General features: G+C 42.9%; 1 protein-coding gene across 1 annotated transcript in view; it reads right to left on the bottom strand.

Moving 5' to 3' along the window:
- Positions 1-21,843, bottom strand: part of LOC126262686 (Down syndrome cell adhesion molecule-like protein Dscam2) — a 551,718-nt gene that overhangs the window by 457,887 nt on the left and 71,988 nt on the right. The window contains exons 3-4 of the mRNA XM_049959465.1: positions 18,656-18,805; positions 13,467-13,587 (exon numbers count right to left, since the gene is read on the bottom strand). Of these exons, the coding sequence (XP_049815422.1) occupies positions 13,467-13,587; positions 18,656-18,805 (271 nt within the window). The remainder of the gene's footprint in view (positions 1-13,466; positions 13,588-18,655; positions 18,806-21,843) is intronic.

Here is a 21,843-nt window from a genome sequence, read left to right as displayed (position 1 = left end):
CCTCTGCAAACTCTTCAAAATTTCGTGCAAAGGTTTACTATATTTAATGCTGCATAATAACTGCGTTGAACATCGTAACAAAATTGAGTCATTTATGGGGGGAAGGTATCAGTCAAGAAGATAGGTAAAAATCTAATTTTTGAGCCAAATAGTTTTTGTGGAATCGAATGATAAAGAGTGTCAAAGCAGTCGGAACACAATGTGTCTGCACAGGCGAGCAGTGCAGTGACAAAATCGCCCACAGCGCGGAATGCAGGGAGCACGTCTTTGTAGCAGCGAAAGGGTTAATGCGGCCGTGGTGGCTTTACTTCATGAACTGCGCGCTCCCCGCTACACGTAAGCTTGCGAACTATGCTATACTATGGCGCTGCTTCTATTGGCGCGTGCGTCGTGTGCAACTGGCAACGCAGCAATCTCCAGCGTCTGGGCGGGCCTGCGCGAGCCGCCAAGATAAAAGAATTGAACTATACCTTATCATCCAGCATAGAAGAGAAGGATCTGTTTTATGATTTACTCAGCGACATAATAGCCAAGGTACCTAGCACCGAGACACTGTATATTCTAGGGGACTTTAATGCTAGAGTTGAATCAGATAATGACATATCGCCGAATTGCCTGGGACATCATGGGGTGGGAAAAATGAATGAAAATGCCCAGAGACTGCTTGAAGTTTGCTGCTTTTATGGACTCTGCATTACAAACACATATTTCCAGCTTAAGGATCAGCACAAGGTTTCCTGGAGACACCCGCACTCTCATCACTGGCATCAACTTGACTTAGTCATAGCTAGGCGTACTGGTCTCAAAAATGTGCTACTGACACGAATTTATCATAGTGCTGATTGCAACACAGACCACGCCCTAGTGGCGTGCACATTGAGGCTCACTCCTAAGAAATGTCACCACGCTAAACCGGCAGGTCATCCCCGTATCAACACAGTTCATGTCCCTGACACACAAAGAAAGCAGGATTTTGCCAGTAATTTTGAAAGTGCCTTCACAGGAAACGTGCAATCAGAAAGGAATGTTGATAAGAAATGGGCAAAACTCTCGGGTTCAATCTACAACTCAGCAGTATTGGCCTATGGAATAAAAGGAAAAAGAAATAAGGACTGGTACGAGCAAAATTTGGAAGAAATGGAACCAGTCACTGAGGCTAAACGGAAAGCCCTTCTTGCTTACAAAAGAAACCCAAATGAAAGAACTCGAGATGACCTACGAAAAGCAAAGAACAGGGCACAGCAAACAGCCAGGAGATGCGCAAATAACTACTGGCTGAATTTATATGCAGGTATGCAGAAAGCGGCCGATTCTGGGGATGCTAATGCAATGTACGATGGTATTAAGAAAGCAATTGGACCAACTGTCATAAAAACAGCTCCTCTGAATTCCAAGACGGGTGAAGTCATTACTGATGAAGGCAAGCAAATGGAACGCTGGGTTGAATACTACATGGAGTTGTATGCAGCCGAGAATGAAGTTAGCAAGGATGCATGTGACGGCATCAAACAAATGCCAGTTATGGAAGAACTAGATGCAATGCCTACTATGGAAGAAACTCTTGCTAACGGAAAGGCCCCAGGTGAAGATGGGATCCCTGCAGAGGTTATTAAGTACAACAAGTCTGTTATTCTCAAACATTTATATTCACTTATCACAACCAGCTGGGAAGAAGGTTATGTCCCGATGAGTATGCGGAATTCGAGGATAGTTACTCTATATAAACAGAAAGGGAACAGAAGTGACTGTAACAATTACCGAGGCATTTCATTACTAAGTGTAGCCGGGAAAGCTTATGTAAGAGTCATCCTAATGCGATTACAAATCTTAGCTTCCAGAATCTACCCAGAATCTCAGTGTGGCTTCAGGCCTGGCCAATCAACCGTAGATATGATCTTCTCCTTATGACAGCTACAAGAGAAATGTCGTGAACAGCAGAGGCCACTTTATATTGCTTTCATTGACCTTGTTAAAGCGTTCGATTTAGTGAGCAGAAATGGGGTTTTCAAACTGTTGCAGAAGATTGGATGCCCACCCAAACTACTACAAATAATTGTCTCTTTCCATGAGAAAACACAAGCAACAATCTGCTTCAAAGGTAAAACATCAGAAGCATTCCCTGTTAATAGCGGTGTGAAACAGTGGCGTGTGTTAGCTCCTACATTATTTGGGATTTGCTTTTCCCTTCTACTCAGATTTGCCATTGAAGACTGTGAGGCGGGAGTGTATCTACATACGAGGTCTGATGGAAATCTTTTCAACATTGCTCGCCTCAAGGCCAAGACCAAAGTAAATACAGTTGTTATACGTGAGTTGTTATATGCGGACGATGCAGCTCTAGTAGCGAACACAGAAGATGAGCTGCAGTATATAATCAACAAATTATCAAATGCCTGTGAAAAGTTTGGTCTACTCATCAGCCTTCAAAAGACTAAGATCATGGCGCAGAGCACTACCAACCTTCCATCCATCAGCATTGATGGCAATCCTCTCCAGATAGTTGATGACTTTACCTACTTGGGATCCACAATATGTAGCAACTTGTCCATGGACACTGAACTTACTAACAGAATCGCAAAGGCATCATCTGTCATGGCTAGACTGAAAAACAGAGTATGGAACAACGGACTGCTTACCACAAAAACTAAATTAAAAGTCTACAACGCTTGTGTTATAAGCACCCTTCTCTATAGCTGTGAGACATGGGCAACTCTTTCTAAGCATGAATCTCGACTCAACAGCTTCCATCTCCGTTGTCTCAGAAAGATCCTTCAGATCTCTTGGAGAGATAGAGTACCCAACACCGAAGTCTTTCATCGTGCAAGCACAACCAGCATCTTCGCACTCCTGAGTCATCGACGTCTAAGATGGTTGGGACATGTCAGAGGCATGGATCCTGAACGGATACCGAAACAACTGCTGTACGGAGAACTTCAGGAGGGTGTGAGGCCAGTGGGACGACCGCATCTTCGTTTCAAGGATGTCTGCAAGAGAGACCTGACCGAGACCAGAATCAATCCAAGTCGCTGGGAAAGCATTGCAGATGACCGTGTCAAGTGGCGAGTAACTGTGCGCAACGGCGTCAAGCTCTCAGAGGACGAACGCACACAGGAACAAATCAGGAAGAGGAAAAAGCGAAGAGACAGAGCGGCTTGTGTTCGAAGTCCCCCAAATTTCACATGTCCAAACTGCAGTAGGGACTGCCACTCTAGAGTGGGACTTTTTAGCCACAGCAGACGCTGCAGGCTCTGAACCAAGCATGCTACACCATCATCCCCCAACGATGGACGGATGCCATTACAAACATCAGATTCTATGAAAATGTAGTTCCGGTGGGCTCTTGCCCGTTTCAAATAATACTCAGCTGTTACTATCACGTTTCAAGAAACAATCTTACTTACGCATGTATTGTAGTGTTTAAATGAATTCTTAAGTGTTGGGTTTAAAATTTTTTTAGCAAGCTTTCCTGCTTCAATGTTATGTTTTATTATTTTGTGTAATATGAATGTGCAACTGCAAGTGTGCTGTTGTAGTTGATTTGTTACAGTTGGGCGGAGCGCGAAGTGTTTCGTCCGGTACGGTAGGGCGTGGCACCGGGGCTTGACGACTTGGCCGTTGCCAGTGGAACTGTGATTCGTTAGAACGGGCTCCATGTTGCTGGCCTTCTGTCTCGATCTCGTCCTTAATTTGAGTATTGCTGTGCTCTTTGCTCGTGGCTCTGTCAGGTTGTTAAGCTTTTAGCTCGTTCCTCTACCACTTTGGCGAATGCACCTTTCGCTCTAAAAATGAATTTAGACTTGTAAAACTGGGTTTAACTATGTAATTAGTGCCCGATCAGATTTCTGGAGGCTATCTGCCTTATTAATTCTGTATTCCCTTATAAGACATTTGTTTAACAAATTTGTACGAATGGAAAAACTGATAGAAGCCGAGCTCGGGGAAGATCAGTTTGGATTCCGTAGAAATGATGGAACACGTGACGCAATATTGACTTTACGACTTACGTTTCTAGCATTTGTAGACTTAGAGAAGGCTTTTGACAATGTTGACTGGAATACTCTCTTTCAAATTCTAAAGGTGGCAAGGGTAAAATACAGGGAGCGAAAGGCTATTTACAATTTGTACAGAAACCAGATGGCAGTTATAAGAGTCGAGGGACATGAAAGGGAAGCAGTGGTTGGGAAGGGAGTAAGACAGGGTTGTAGCCTCTCCCCGATGTTATTCAATCTGTATATTGAGCAACCAGTAAAGGAAACAAAAGAAAAATTCGGAGTAGGTATTAAAATCCATGGAGAAGAAATAAAAACTTTGAGGTTCGCCGATGACATTGTAATTCTGTCAGAGACAGCAAAGGACTTGGAAGAGCAGTTGAATGGAATGGACAGTGTCTTGAAAGGAGGATATAAGATGAACATCAACAAAAGCAAAACGAGGATAATGGAATGTAGTCGAATTAAGTCGGGTGATGCTGAGGGAATTAGATTAGGAAATGAGACACTTAAAGTAGTAAAGGAATTTTGCTATTTGGGGAGCAAAATAACTGATGATGGTCGAAGTACAGAGGATATAAAATGTAGACTGGCAATGGCAAGGAAAGCGTTTCTGAAGAAGAGAAATTTGTTAACATCGAGTATAGATTTAAGTGTCAGGAAGTCATTTCTGAAAGTATTTGTATGGAGTGTAGCCATGTATGGGGAGAAGAGAAGTTTGTGGCACAACTTGACCAGAAGACGGGATCGGTTGGTAGGACATGTTCTGAGGCCTCAAGGGATCACCAATTTAGTATTGGAGGGCAGCGTGGAGGGTAAAAATCGTAGAGGGAGACCAAGAGATGAATACACTAAGCAGATTCAGAAGGATGTAGGTTGCAGTAGGTACTGGGAGATGAAGAAGCTTGCACAGGATAGAGTAGCATGGAGAGCTGCATCAAACCAGTCTCAGGACTGAAGACCACAACAACAACAACACTACAACATGTGATGAAGACTCCGTCTCTCTCTTGCCACCAAAAGACCCACAGTCGCCATAAGGTTTTCTGGAAAACACTTTCAAAATGAGAAAGTTGAACAAACAGGGGCAGTGTAGTATCTTCTAACAAACTGGTCGCTTAGGGAACGTCTTGAACGGCGAAACATTTTGCACGTCGTTCGGTCCGTGATAGTAGCAGATTCGCCCAGTATTGTTAATTCGCGGAGAAACCACTGTGCACTGAATTGCAAAACACACTAACAGTTTTTATGAACGTCCGGGGATCCAACATCGAATAAAAATTCGTAAACGATATTCAGCTTCTTCACAAATTAAATTTTTTATTCTTGATAATTGCTATGAAAAGTTGACCTCTGCACTTCATATTACTTCTATATGCAAGCTTATCTGACTTCAAAAGGCACAATGTCCAATCGGCATTTCTTATCTCCAACAATTACAAGAAAACATGGATGCTCCTCTTTTTATCAAAAAGTGTTGTCGTCAGAGCAAGGAGCGTTGTCGTATCAAATTCCGGTAGCGCATCATCGCCGATACTCGCAGCAGGATATTACCATCATATTACATTACATAGGGACGGAAGCGTAATAAACCGTAATGGACGATGAGAAGTGGACGTATAAGCACACTAAACGCCACGCCCGGGTTCCCGGGTTCGATTCCCGGCGGGGTCAGGGATTTTCTCTGCCTCGTGATGGCTAGGTGTTGTGTGCTGTCCTTAGGTTAGTTAGGTTTAAGTAGTTCTGAGTTCTAGGGGACTGATGACCATAGATGTTAAGTCCCATAGTGCTCAGAGCCATTTGAACCATTTTTGAACCACTAAACGCAGTATCGGCAAGGAACACGTGGATAATAGTGCCAAGGAGAAGGGGTGGGGTGATATGAAATGATTATAGGTAGTTCGCGATCGCTACGCGCAAGTTTTTTAGTTTGAGAAGGCAATAAGTTCGGCTGTCCCTAAGAAATATTAATTATGGCATTATTGAACGCAGTTTTCCGAAATTCCTTCACCAGGGAAGACGAATGGAATATTTCAGAATTTGAAACACGAACAGCTGCTAGCATGAGTTTCTTAGAAGTAGATACCTTAGGGGTTGCGAAGCAACTCAAATCGCTTGATACGGGCAAGTCTTCAGGTCCAGATTGTATACCGATTAGGTTCCTTTCAGATTACGCTGATACAATAGCTCCCTACTTAGCAATCATATACAACCGCTCGCTCACCGATAGATCTGTACCTACAGAGTGGAAAATTGCGCAGGTCGCACCAGTGTTTAAGAAGGGTAGTAGGAGTAATCCATGGAACTACAGACCTATATCATTGACGTCGGTTTGCAGTAGGGTTTTGGAGCATATACTGTATTCAAACATTATGAATCACCTCGAAGGGAACGATCTATTGATACGTAATCAGCACTATTGCAGAAAACATCGTTCTTGTGCAACGCAGCTAGCTCTTTATTCGCACGAAGTAATGACCGCTATCGACAGGGGATCTCAAGTTGATTCCGTATTTCTAGATTTCCGGAAAGCTTTTGACACCGTTCCTCACAAGCGACTTCTAATCAAGCTGCGGGTCTATGGGGTATCGTCTCAGTTGTGCGACTGGATTCGTGATTTCCTGTCAGGAAGGTCGCAGTTCGTAGTAATAGACGGCAAATAATCGACTAAAACTGAAGTGATATCAAGTGTTCCCCAGGGAAGCGTCCTGGGACATCTGCTGTTCCTGATCTATATAAATGACCTGGGTGACAATCTGAGCAGTTTTCTTAGGTTGTTCGCAGATGACGCTGTAATTTACCGTCTTGTAGGGTCATCCGAAGACCAGTATCAGTTGCAAAGCAATTTAGAAAAGATTGCTGTATGGTGTGGTAGGTGGCAGTCGACGCTAAATAATGAAAAGTGTGAGGTGATCCACACGAGTTCCAAAAGAAATCCGTTGGAATTCGATTACTCGATAAATAGTACAATTCTCAAGGCTGTCAATTCAACTAAGTTCAAAAAATGGTTCAAATGGCTCTGAGCACTATGCGACTTAACTTCTGAGGTCATCAGTCGCCTAGAACTTAGAACTAATTAAACCTAACTAACCTAAGGACATCACACACATCCATGCCCGAGGCAGGATTCGAACCTGCGACCGTAGCGGTCACGCGGTTCCAGACTGAAGCGCCTTTAACCGCACAGCCACACCGGCCGGCAATTCAACTAAGTACCTGGGTGTTAAAATTACGAACAGCTTCAGTTGGAAAGACCACATAGATAATATTGTGGGGAAGGCGAACGAAAGGTTGCGTTGCATTGGCAGGACACTTAGAAGATGCAACAAGTCCACTAAAGAGACAGCTTACACTACACTCGTTCGTCCTCTGTTAGAATATTGCTGCGCGGTGTGTGATCCTTACCAGGTGGGATTGACGGAGGACATCGAAAGGGTGCAAAAAAGGGCAGCTCGTTTTGAATTATCACGTAATAGGGGAGAGATGGTGGCAGATATGATACGCGAGTTGGGATGGAAGTCATTAAAGCAAAGACGTTTTTCGTCGTGGCGAAATCTATTTACGAAATTTCAGTCACCAACTTTCTCTTCCGAATGCGAAAATATTTGGTTGAGCCCAACCTACATAGGTAGGAATGATCATCAAAATAAAATAAGAGAAATCAGAGCTCGAACAGAAAGGTTTGGGTGTTCGTTTTTGCCGCGCGCTGTTCGGGAGTGGAATGGTAGAGAGATAGTATGATTGTGGTTCGATGAACCCTCTGCCAAGCACTTAAATGTGAATTGCAGAGTAATCATGTAGATGTAGATGTAGATGTACTCATTCTAGATGGTTGCATCACAGCCCACCTGACATATAGCCAACTACACACACATAGAATATTGGTTTTCAGTGTATAAGCGGTACACCTGCAAGCGACTAGGAGTGGTTAGCAGCATGGCACACATTTCGCCGAGATCAAACTTACTCCAGTCGGAGTCTAGTGCAATTAATTACATTATCCAAACAGCAACTGCAGAGTGGCAGACACATGGTCCTAGTACCGTCTAGGGGTAAAGACGTAGGGCAAAGGGCCGCAGTCTAGGTGCTACACTAAGGGGCTCGCACCATAGTAATTTAAAATAAAAAATTCTCTATGGGAATGCAAGCTTTCTCGACGACTTTCCTTGATGAAATCTTCTCAGGCTATCATCTGAGTCATGGTTTCGTGTTGTCGCAGCGTTTCGACGGGTTTTCTGCTCGTAATTTTCAGGCGATGAGTCACGTTCATTTCGTCCCTGTAAAGCCGTCGGACCGCAGAACGTCTGCCGAGGCCGTGATGGGTGAGCAGCCGCGTGTCTTCTGTCTCCTCCTGATGAGAAGACGCGGTTGGTGGTGACGGTGATGGCGCTGGTGATGCTGATGAGGTTGGGTGGTAAGGGGGGGGGGGGGGGAGAAGGAGCAAGTCGTCGACAATTAGATGGGATGATCTCATCAGCAAGAAATCGCTTTGTTTTAGTGCTGCACTGCGGGTCCTCTTGTTGCCATAAAAGGCGAAGATGTCATTATTTTGTACGATGAGCTTATTCGGTTGAATTAAGTCTAACCCTGTGGTGCACGCTCAAACACGTGACGGTTTACAGCTGGCAAAATCGCTAAGACCTTTATAAGAACAACTACTGGCATTTTGGCGGTTTGCAATGATTTCGATTTGACGGAGATCCAGTTCTTTCCTTATTTCACTTAATCCAAAACAAGCATCAGTGAAATGTATTTGCTTCATGTCACCAGGCACGGGTACTTGAGCTCTTGAAGCAGGGTTAAACCGCATTCACTTTGCTTGATTCATTAACGAGATATTGCGGGAAACGAAGTAGATCTCTTCATATCCATAATGGCTGAAAAACTCGCGGTGTCATAGTGAGGTCACGCTACCACTTCGAGCGTTTATCGGGTTATTCAAGTCAAATAAATAAATAAATGTGTTTAAAAAAATATGAAAGTAGTTTTAATAAAAATATTGTTTGTGGTACTAATTAAACTAAAATCGAATGGGAGATACTCCAAAAAGTTGTCAACTTTCCTATTATAGGATGGTTGTAAGTGTTATAAAACATGTGAGGATAAAAATCCTACGTCAAGATCGTATATTTCCTTTATCACCAATCGGTTTCGGCTCATTACGAAATCATCTTCAGATCACTATAAAATGTTGCTCAGTGTGTGTCACACATCGTCGTATTTTTAAGAGTTAAGCGGCCCTAGTTAAGTAAGGTTTTTAAATTTTTTATTTAACAAAGACGACTTAGATCTAAAAATATGACGATGTGTGATGAGTGTCACACATTGAACAACATTTTACATTGACCTTAAGATTGCTCAGTAATGAATCGAAACCGGTAGTCAATAAAGAAAATTTGCGATCTTGACTTAGTATTTTTATCCATACATATTTTAAATCAACAGATCGCGTATCTCCCCACTGACAATGTCGAAGAGTAACACGTGCGTGTTATGTACAAATTTATAAGTAGCTTAATTAGTATGAAGTATTTCCACAAACCAATTAGCCAATAAGACCATTTTTTGTCGTTCAAGGATGATTGTCTGCGAAAGATTTGTATTTGAATCAAATATAATGGAAATCTAGTTATTTGTTACAATCATTTTGTTATCTTGCTTTTACCTCACATGTTTGCTTATAGTTACTATCCGTTACTTTTAAGATTGTAATTCTGATTTTTTCACTGCATAATCTAAGCTCCTTGTTATTTCTCACAGAAATGATAATAAATCGTGTCAAATGTTTTAATTATTTCAGTTATTCTCATTTTTGATCTCATCACTTTGTAACAACAACGACTCTGTACTATTGTACATATAAGTAATTCTTTTCATCTGATTTTACAATAAACTTGTGTAATTGATGTTCTGATTTCATTTCTTTTTGTTTCATGCCATTATGTTAAGAAAACTGTAAATAAGCTTCAATGTGAATATTAATGTTTATGTCAAATGTCAAGTAATATTGCAATAGAATTGAAATGTAACAAATGTTGAAACTGCTGTAAGATGTTTAAAATTGTAACTGTGCGTCTGGTCTATACGTAGGCAATGTGTTAGGATATGTAGAATGCAAAACCTCGGGTGAATACCTGGTCTGTCAAGCAGCGGTAAAAGGTGGATGGCAGGCGAGCGCCGGAGAATGCGCACGGGCACTGCACGGCACAACGGGCTCAGTAGTAGTTGGAGTTTGGCATTGGTCTGAGCAACACCTTCTGGAGCGAGGAGGCTCTCCTGGAAGACGTAGCTTCACTGAGCCTCGGGTATGCCGTTCCAACGCCCACACAGCATGGTAAAATTCCATAGGCACTAAATGGAAAAGCATTGCGACGCTAAGAAGAATTAAAGTGCCGATACGTCAAGAGCCATAGCTGTGGTTGTATGTGTGCTCTGTGCCTCGCCATCTCGCCGCCTGCCAACCGCCGCATCGATACTAGCAGGTTGAAACTTTTAGTACTGTATTCGCATGGATCAGAGAGTGAACTGTGTTTGTTTGGTGCAATAATAACCTAAATTTTACCAGAACTTTTCCATCATTTAATTATCCTCACAGCTAACCTAGACAGGGTCCTTTCCAAACGTTGTGCAATCCGAATGTCCCGAAATGAAAATAAAAAATTGTGTTAATAAAACTAGCTATATTAGAATGGTGTTTAAAGAAATGTTTTGTTAAAGAACCAATAAATGAATAGCGAAGGTCTAACGAAGTCGAAAGATAACTTTAGTATTGATATAATAATGAAGTTTATTATTTCGAGATAGGCATTTAAATGAGCAGTAAATAAGATGAAAAGAGTAGTAACTTATATACTGGAAATCTTGAATGAATAATAAATTCAGTAATAATTTTTTTACATACAGCGATCATAACAGTTTCAGGGTCCTCGCTAATTCATTTCAGTTCTGAAGTGTTCTAAATTGGTTTGACCAGCAAAAAGTTAAAGTCAATATAAAAGTCAAAATTTGTCAGTGTTTTATCTTTATCAAAATTGACATTTTGTGTGTGGCATGAAAGTACAATTTCTAGGGTAACCTATGCCCGATTTTAATCAGATTAATAGACAGTATAAAGTTTTGTAGTAAACATTATAGTGTAGTGTTATGTATTGATGATTTTCCATATCAGTACTGAACGTGAAACCATCAGTTCAATAGATTTTCTGGTTCTAAAATTCTACTATATTATGCAGTGTTACAACTTGTTGTTTAGCATGAATATACACCAACTTGTACAGGGAAGAAACTCATTTAATGCCTAATTAGGCTGGCGACCGTATTATTGTCACGTTGGTAGCATCTTCTGGTTTGCTTTTGATCCATCCTGACGTGCGATTGCATTTCGAACTTATTTGACGGATCATTGTTATTACAGAGTGGATGTAAGTCTGATTTGCCACCATGCACGTACACACGGTCATTATCTATGCGAAAATCCTTTCTCATAAGGTGAATCCCGCTCACTTACCATAGCACAGGCTTTAACGAGTACTGTGTCAGGGATTACAACTTCACAAAAAATCATGTAATACAGTAAACAACTAACTAACCTTAGAAGAAAGATTAAGAAAAGGCAAACCTACGTTTCTAGCATTTGTAGACTTAGAGAAAGCTTTTGACAATGTTAACTGGAATACTCTCTTTCAAATTCTGATGGTGGCAGGGGTAAAATACACGGAGCGAAAGGCTATTTACAATTTGTACAGAAACCAGATGGCAGTTATAAGAGTCGAGGGGCATGAAAGGGAAGCAGTGGTTGGGAAAGGAGTGAGACAGGGTTGTAGCCTCTCCCCGATGTTATTCAATCTGTATATTGAGGAAGCAGTAAAGGAAACAAAAGAAAAATTCGGAGTAGGTATTAAAATTCATGGAGGAAAGTAAAAACTTGGAGGTTTGCCGATGACATTGTAATTCTGTCAGAGACACCAAAGGACTTGGAAGAGCAGTTGAACGGAATGGACAGTGTCTTTAATGGAGGATATAGGATGAACATCAACAAATGCAAAACGAGGATAATGGAATGTAGTCGAATTAAGTCGGGGGATGCTGAGAGAATTAGATTAGGAAATGAGACACTTAAAGTAGTAAAGGAGTTTTGCTATTTGGGGAGCAAAATAACTGTTGATGGTCGAAGTAGAGAGGATATAAAATGTAGACTGGCAATGGCAAGGAAATCGTATCTGAAGAAGAGAAATTTGTTAACATCAGGTATAGATTTAAGTGTCAGGAAGTCCTTTCTGAAAGTATTTGTATGGAGTGTAGCCATGTATGGAAGTGAAACATGGGCGATAACTAGTTTGGACAAGAAGAGAATAGAAGCTTTCGAAATGTGGTGCTGAAACGTCCCCTTTTAATAATTTTACAGGGCTGTGCTTATACTGACACACAATATTTTGTTAGCGCAACGCAATCTGACTTTCAAAATTCCCTACAAAAGAATGGCCCTGACTAACATTAAACTATACCTTTCACAAATCACTTACCTCACAAAAATCTTCGCTGCTCAAGCTACTGCAATACAGCGAGCGCCACTACTGCCAGCTAAATAAAAGATTCAAACTATGGAAGGCACTAACTACTGATAGGGATAGTTAGCAAATGAAAGATATTAATAGAGAACAAAGAATGTACTTACCTTGATATCATCATATATATAGCAGTTCATGACAAATTACAAAACTCCGCCATCTCTCTCCCCACATCCACCACTGCTGGCGGCTCACCTCCAACTGCGCAACGCTATGCGCTGTTCACAGCCAGCTGCCTAACACTACAATGGCGAGTATTACAACAATGCAAAGCAGCCACAGGCTGCACACAGCACAGCCAGTGATACAGAGGTGGCGTTACTAATAAAAAAACCTAAACAGCCTACTTACAGTGCTACAGAAGAATGCTGAAGATAAGATGGGTAGATCACGTAACTAATGAGGAGGTATTGAATAGGATTGGGGAGAAGAGAAGTTTGTGGCACAACTTGACTAGAAGAAGGGATCGGTTGGTAGGACATGTTTTGAGGCATCAAGGGATCACAAATTTAGCATTGGAGGGCAGCGTGGAGGGTAAAAATCGTAGAGGTAGACCAAGAGATGAATACACTAAGCAGATTCAGAAGGATGTAGGCTGCAGTAGGTACTGGGAGATGAAGAAGATTGCACAGGATAGAGTAGCATGGAGAGCTGCATCAAACCAGTCTCAGGACTGAAGACCACAACAACAACAACAACAGTAAACAATAAACTTTATGTGCTGCATTATAAACTTCTAATTCGAAAATCGCTCTAGAATGTTCTTTTTTGTAGGTTATAGTTACCAGAAAATTTTTGCTAATGAGGGCCATACTGCAAGTTCAGCCTAGTGGTGTACAGGACCAAAGTTTGGCCTAGATGTGGAGGATTTGCTGGCGACTGCGGATACGTAGCAGCTCGCGGTACTCACGTGAAGGTGGGCGCCGGGTTCCCCTGGGCGGCGCAGCTCAGCGTGACGTCACGGCCCTGCTCCACCACCAGTGACGTCACCGAACGCTGCGTCAGCCGCGGGGGCATGCCTCCGGTCGCTTCTGCGTGGAAGAAAGCAGCATAAGCCGCCATCAGCACACGGTCAACTATTACTATTTGCGACATAAATGCGAGATATCACACTAAGTGTGTACGTATCACCCCATGTGCCTGGCTGCCCCCCCCCCCCCCCCCCCAGAAATTATATGACTAGCCAAGAGCAAAGTCCTAGACATCTCAGAACTCCTTATACACTGCGTGATCAAAAGTATCTGGACACCCACCAAAAAGTACGTTTTTAAAAAAAAATGGCTCTGAGCACTATGGGACTCAACTGCTGAGGTCATTAGTCCCCTAGAACTTAGAACTAGTTAAACCTAACTAACCTAAGGACATCACACACATCCATGCCCGAGGCAGGATTCGAACCTGCGACCGTAGCGGTCTCGCGGTTCCAGACTGCAGCGCCAGAACCGCGCGGCCACTTCGGCCGGCCGTTTTTCAAATTAGGTACATTGTGCTGCCACCTGCTGCCAGGTACTCCATATCGGCGACCTCAGTAGTTATTAGACATCGTGAGAGAGCAGAATGGGGCGCTCCGCGGAACTCACGGACTTCGAACGTGGTCAGGTGATTTGGTGTCATCTGTGTCAAAAGTCTGTACGCGAGATTTCCACACTCCTAAAGATCCCTAGGTCCACTGTTTCCGATGTGATAGTGAAGTGGAGACATGAAGGGACACGTACAGCACAAAAGCGTACATGCCGACCTCGTCTGTTTGCTCACGGAGACCGCCGACAGTTGAAGAGGGTCGTAATGTGTAATAGGCAGACATCTATCCAGACTATCACACAAGAATTCCAGACTGCATCAGGATCCACTGTAGATACTATGAATGTTAGGCGGGAGGTGAGAAAACTTGGACTTCATGGTCGAGCGGCTGCTCGTAAGCCACACATCACGCTGGTAAATGCCAAACGATGCCTCGCTTGGTGTAAGGAGCGTGAACATTGGACGATTGAGTACTGGGAAAACGTTGTGTCGAATGACAAAATAGGGTCTGCAATGTGGCGATCCTATGGCAGGGTGTGGGTACGGCGAATGCCCGGTGAACGTCATCTGCCAGGGTGTGTATGGCAACAGTAAAATTCGGAGGCAGTGGTGTTATGCTGTGGTCGTGTTTTTCATGGAGGGGGCTTGCACCCCATGTTGTTTTGCGTGGCACTTTCACAGCACAGGCCAACATTGATGTTTTAAGCACCTTCTTTCTTCCCACTGTTGAAGAGCAATTCGGGGATGGTGATTGCATCTTTCAACACGATCGAGCACCTGTTCATAATGCACGGCCTGTGGTGGGGTGGTTACACGACAATAACATCCCTGTTAGGGACTGGTCTGCACAGAGTCCTGATCTGAATCCTATAGAACACCTTAGGGCCGTTTTGGAACGCCAACTTCGTGCCAGGCCTCACCGACCGACATGGATAGCTCTCCACAGTGCAGCACTCCGTCAAGAATATGCTGCCATTCGCCAAGAAACCTTCCAGCACCTCACTGAACGTTGCCTGCGAGAGTGGAAACTGTCATCTAGGCTAAGGGTGGGCCAACACCATATTAAATTTCAGCATTACCGACGGAGGGCACCACGAACTTGTAAGGCATTTTCATTCAGGTGTCCGGGTACTTTTGAGCACGTAGTGTAGCTGAAAGGGATGGCAAAGGATGAAGATGTGCGATGAAGATAATCGAGGATTTGGAGTGTGAGAAATACGTGGAGATGAAAGAGCCAGAGAACACTGTAGGAGGCATAGTCGTAATGTTTTAACTGTCACATGGAAAAGTAATTAATTTTTTGTTTGTTTCCAAGTACCTGTCTACGTTCCTGTTACACAATGAAATGCCCGGGCCACGGTAGTGCCAATTGATGCACTTTGCCCGTGGGGTGCATCATATCGTTTTAACACCTCTAGCGACATGCTACGCCATTGTGCCGCGGGCATTTCATTGTGTACCAGGAATGTACATCTACATCTATCTACATAAATACTCCGCAATCCACCATACGGTGCGTGGCGGAGGGTACGTCGTACCACAACTAGCATCTTCTCTCCCTGTTCCACTCCCAAACAGAACGAGGGAAAAATGACTGCCTATATGCCGCTGTACGAGCCCTAATCTCTCTTATCTTATCTTTGTGGTCTTTCCGCGAAATGTAAGTTGGCGGCAGTAAAATTGTACTGCACTCAGCCTCAAATACTGGTTCTCTGAATTTCCACAGTAGCGATTCATGAATAGAACGCCTCCTTTCCTCCAGAGACTCCCACCCGGGTTCCTGAAGCACTTCCGTAACACTCGCGTGATGATCAAACCTACCAGTAACAAATCTAGCAGCCCGCCTCCGAATTTCTTCTATGTCCTCCCTTAATCCGACCTGATAGGGATCGCAAACGCTCGAGCAGTACTCAAGAATAGGTCGTATTAGTGTTTTGTAAGTGGTCTCCTTTACAGATGAACCACATCTTCCCAAAATTCTACCAATGAACCGAAGACGACTATCCGCCTTCTCCACAACTGCCATTACAGGCTTATCCCACTTCATATCGCTCTGCAATGTTACGCCCAAATATTTAATCGAAGTGACTCTGTCAAGCACTACACTACTAATGGAGTATTCAAACATTACGGGATTCTTTTTCCTATTCATCTGCATTAATTTACATTTATCTATATTTAGAGTTAGCTGCCATTCTTTACACCAATCACAAATCCTGTCCAAGTCACCTTGTATCCTCCTACAGTCACTCAAGGACGACACCTTCCCGTACACCACAGCATCATTAGCAAACAGCCGCACATTGCTATCCACCCTATCCAAAAGATCATTTATGTAGATGGAAAGCAACAGCGGACCTACCACACCTCCCTGGGGCATTCTAGATGATACCCTCACCTCCGATGAACACTCACCATCGAGGACAATGTGCTGGGTTCTATTACTTAAGAAGTCTTCGAGCCACTCACATATTTGGGAATCAATCCCATATGCTCGTACCTTAGTTACGAGTCTGCAGTGGGGGAACGAGTCAAACGCTGTCCCGAAGTCAAGGAATATGGCATCCGTCTGATACCCTTCATCCATGGTTCGCAAGATATCATGAGAAAAAAGGGCGAGTTGCGTTTCGCAGGAGCGATGTTTTCTAAAGCCGTGCTGATTCATGGACAGCAACGTCTCTGCCTCAAGGAAATTCATTATATTCGAACTGAGAATATGTTCGAGAATCCTGCAACAAACCGATGTTAAGGATATTGGTCTGTAATTTTGAGGATCCGTCCTTCTAACGTTCTTATATAAAGGCGTCACCTGCGCTCATTTCCAGTCGCTCGGTACTTTACGTTGGGCAATGCAGAGATGTACTTCCCAACAAACAAAAAATTAAGTACACGAATTACTGTTCTCGAGGCGGTAGTCTTTATTACCACCCCGTTGTAGGCTGGCTGAAATGCAGATCAGTGTGTAACGCCGGAAATGCATATCCTCATATTTCCATGTATTGTACTATAATTTTTGTTCCTTATTTTGTTACCTGAATATATGACGTTTCTGTGTCTTTGTATATTGTAATTGTTTTATTATTTGTATATATATATATATGCATTTATGTTGATGTATAATTGGTTTGTTGTGTAAAGATTATTTGTATTTTTACGCTGGGTCTGGCCTAGGGAAACTATGCTATCGAACCATTACATCGATAGGTCGTGTGGAGAACCAAAGTGTTTAGGATCTTTGGTAGGGTTAACTCTGCCGCGTGGAGCGCGGGCAGAGCAGAGAGAGTCTGGCTGGGGTGGTGCAGTGGAGCAGGTGTGTTGTGTGAAGCTCCCGCGAGTTGCCGCGCTTTCGGGGTTTGGCAGATTGTAATTGCGCTCGACTTGCAATTATAGTTTCTGACATGGTGTTGCGGACGGGAAGCATTAGCTGGCGCACATCAAGAGACCGTTTCGTCTGGTGACCGTGTCGAGAAGAAGGCGCGCCAACATCCAGCTTCTGCAACAGCGACGGCCGACAATGAGTGACTGTCGCCACCTCCTCGATCGACGGCTTCAAACCCTCAATCAGCCAACAAGGAAGACTGGAAGCACGTAAAGTTTTATAGCTGTATGGCAGACCTCAGCTTTTCAAACTTTTAAAATTGTTGCATCACAAAATTACAGCAACTTAGCATGAACCTTTGTTGCTCATTGTCCCAATTGCATTGCCAATCAGGTTACCTTCCTTTTCCGAAATGAGCCCGAGTGTCGTTGAAATTCAAACGCCAGCATCATTCGATTTCACCGCTTTAATTTCAAAGTTCAGTTAAGGTATTCATAGCTGGCTACAATATTTAGATTGCACAAGCGAGTTTTGTTACCGTATTTTAGTTACCTGTGACTGCAGCTCAGCTTGGTACGTACTAAATTTTACTATTGTTAATTGTTCAGAATCATTTAATTCAAGTTCAAAGTTAAATCTCTTATTTCTAAATTGCGTAGATTCAAGTAGCTTTTGAAATGATTGTTGAGGTAGTCCAAGACTAACCTTATTTTACTGAATTTCGATGTGCTTCAGAAAGAAAGCTCACTATTAACTTCAGTCACTAAATTAACTTCCGATTTTCCGGTTTTATTAATTCTTTTGCTAAATTAAGTCAGAGTGTAGCGAAAGTTATTACTTCTGACAAACTTTCAGTTTTCACACTACACGTGTCAACCTTCAGTTGCCACGCTTCTAGTGCTAATTATATGTGTAATAACCTTTATTTTTTCAGTTACTAGAGCAATTGTCCTTAGGACTGGCGATCGTAATTTCCCCCAAATCTCAAATATCTAATTACCGCTAGTTAATTGTTAACGTAACGGCTGCACATTTACTTTCTCTATTAACTTTACCCCTTTTCAAAATTAATTTCCACCAGTTTCATTTGCATTTTTCCTTTCATTTAGATGTAACCCTTTCCTCCCTCTTTACCGACAGATTAACTTCGGTGACGATTGCTTTTCCCAAATTTCCATTAGGTACAAGCGGTTTAATTTTTCACTGTCATTAAGGTCGATAAGTGAGGGGGAGGTTACAAGTGGAAGACAGTTGTGTACCTGTGACGGTGAGAAGCTGGGTCGGGGTACTCCTGCGCCGCTCCCCGGTGAGTGCGTGCAGCGTCAGGCAGCTGTAGCGGGAGGAGGCGTCCGCCGCCGTGGCCCGCCTCACCAGCAGGTCCCCGGTGCTCGTCACCACGAAGCGGCCGCCTCCTGAAACGTGAACGTCCCCATCTTATGGCTTCAGTGCTCGCAGTGCTACAGTGGTAATGCACTCAACCATCTATCATTTGGACTCAAACTAAAATTGGAGAAATTAAAAATGGACCATATTGTTTCACGTAATTCGATGTAACTAGAGAAGTGAGATTTTATGATGGAGGAGAAATCTTTAATGGAGCTTCCCGAGACACAATACAACGAGTGGTATTATTTCTGATACATCTAAATGGGCTATACTGACAGAAATGTATAATCTTACACCAAAAACACCTCGACCCAACTCTGTTGTTGTGGTCTTCAGTCCTGAGACTGGTTTGAAGCAGCTCTCCATGCTACTCTATCCCGGGCAAGCTTCTTCATCTCCCAGTACTTACTGCAACATACATCCTTCTGAATCTGCTTAGTGTCTTCATCTATTGGTCACCCTCTACAATTTTTACCCTCCACGCTGTCCTCCAATGCTAAATTGGCGATCCCTTGATGCCTCAGAACAAGCCCTACCAACCGGTCCCTTCTTCTAGTCAAGTTGTGCCACCAGCTCCTCTTCTCTCCAATCCTATTCAATACCTCCCCATTAGTTACGTGATCTACCCATCTAATCTTCAGCATTCTTCTGTAGCACCAGATTTCGAAAGCTACAATTCTCTTCTAGTCTAAAATATTTATCGTCCATGTTTCACTTCCATACATGGCTACACTCCAAACAAATACTTTCAGAAACGACTTCCTGACACTTACATCTATACTCGATGTTAACAAATTTCTCTTCTTCAGAAACGCTTTCCTTGCCATTGCCAGTTTACATTTTATATCCTCTCTACTTCGACCATCATCAGTTATTTTGCTCACCAAATAGCAAAACTCCTTTACTACTTTAAGTGTCTCATTTCCTAATCTAATTCCCTCAGCATCACCCGACTACATTCCATTATCCTCGTTTTGCTTTTGTTGATGTTCATCCTATATCCTCCTTTCAAGACACTGTCCATTCCGTTCAACTGCTCTTCCAAGTCCTTTGCTGTCTCTGACAGAATTACAATGTCATCGGCGAACCGCAAAGTTTTTATTTATTCTCCATGGATTTTAATACCTACTCCGAATTTTTCTTTTGTTTCCTTTACTGGTTTCTCAATATACAGATTGAATAACATCAGGCTACAACCCTGTCCCACTCCCCTCCCAACCGCTGCTTCCCTTTCATGCCCCTCGACTCTTACAACTGCCATCTGTTTTCTGTACAAACTGTAATCAGCCTTTCGCTCCCTGCATTTTCCTTTAGAATTTGAAAGAGAGTATTCCAGTAAACATTGTCAAAAGCTTTCTCTAAGTCTACAAATGCTAGAAACGTAGGTCTGCCTTTCCTTAAACTTTCTTCTAAGATGAGGCGTAAGGTCAGTATTGCCTCACGTGTTCCAACATTTCTACGGAATCCAAACTGATCTTTCCCTAGATCGGCTTCTACCAGTTTTTCCATTCGTCTGTAAAGGATTCGCGTTAGTATTTTGCAGCCGTGACTTATTAAACTGATAGTTCTGTAATTTTCACATCTGTCGACACCTGCTTTCTTTGGGATTGGAATTATTATATTCTTCTTGAAGTCTGAGGTAATTTCGCTTGTCTCATACATCTTGCTTACCAGATGGTAGAGTTTTGTCATGACTGGCTCTCCGAAGGCTGTCAGTAGTTCTAATGGAATCTTGTCTACTCCTGGGGCCTTCTTTCGACTTTGACCTTCAGTGCTCTGTCAAACTGTTCACGCAGTATCATATCTCCCATTTCATCTTCATCTACATCCTCTTCCATTTCCGTAATATTGTACTCAAGTACATCGCCCTTGTATAGACCCTCTATATACTCCTCCCACATTTCTGCTTTCCCTTCTTTGCTTAGAACTGGGTTTCCATCTAAGTTCTTGATATTCATACAGGTGTTACTCTTTCCTCCAAAGGTCTCTTTAATTTTCCTGTAGGCAGTATCTATCTTACACCTAGTGAGATAAGCCTCTAGATCCTTGCATTTGTCCTCTAGCCATGCCTGCTTAGCCATTTTGCACTTCCTGTCGATCTCATTTTTGAGACGTTTGTATTCCTTATTGCCTGCTTCGTTTACTGGATTTTTATATTTTCTCCTTTCATCAATAAATTCAATATTTCTTCTGTTACCCAAGGATTTCTACTAGCCCTCGTCTTTTTCCTACTTGATCGTCTGCTGCCTTCACTACTTCGTCCCTCAGATCTACCCATTCTTCTTCTACTGCATTTCTTTGCCCCATTCCTGTCAAGTGTTCCCTTATGCTCTCCCTGCAACTCTCTACAACCTCTGGTGTAGTCAGTTTATCAAGGTCCCATCTCCTTAAATTCCCACCTTTTTGCAGTTTCTTCAGTTATAATGTACACTTCATAAGCAATAGATTGTGGCGAGAGTTCGCATCTGCCCCTGGAAATCTCTTACAGTTTAAAACCTGGTTCCTAAATCTCTGCCTTACCATTACATAATCTATCTGATACCTTTTAGTATCTCCATGATTCTTCCATGACCCAACTCTACCAAACTGATTATCCGTGATTCGGTGCCTGAGGGGTATGCTGATTAAGATAACATTCTTATGCGACTTTATTTCCAGTACAGAAAAAGAATCATTACTACAGATGAAGAATGGCGTATGTACGAGGGTTGAAACTTAAATAGTGGCAACTACTTTTTCACAACCGATACAAAAGAGTTACATGTTTGCACCTGTTACTGTCCTTCAGAGTATTCACCAGCATTGTGTAGAACGCGTTGCCCGGGATGTGGAAGGCGTAGTATACCGTTAGCAGAGCCTGTTTTGTTGATGGTGTGTATGGAGCGGTCTACTGCCTGTCGAATCTCTGGAACAGTGGTGAAGCGAATGCCACGAATTGGTTCCTTAATCTTCGGAATCAAATCAAAGTCTCAAGGACTAATGTTCGGGGAATATGGTGGATGGTACAGTACGTCCCAGTACCATCGACCGAACTGAACGGCCACAGCTTGGCTGTATGCGC

The sequence above is a fragment of the Schistocerca nitens genome, chromosome 1, assembly GCF_023898315.1.
Source record: "Schistocerca nitens isolate TAMUIC-IGC-003100 chromosome 1, iqSchNite1.1, whole genome shotgun sequence".
NCBI classification, from domain to species: domain Eukaryota; kingdom Metazoa; phylum Arthropoda; class Insecta; order Orthoptera; family Acrididae; genus Schistocerca; species Schistocerca nitens.
Note: the sequence above shows the minus strand (reverse complement) of the source record. Positions and strands in the feature narration are given on the sequence as shown.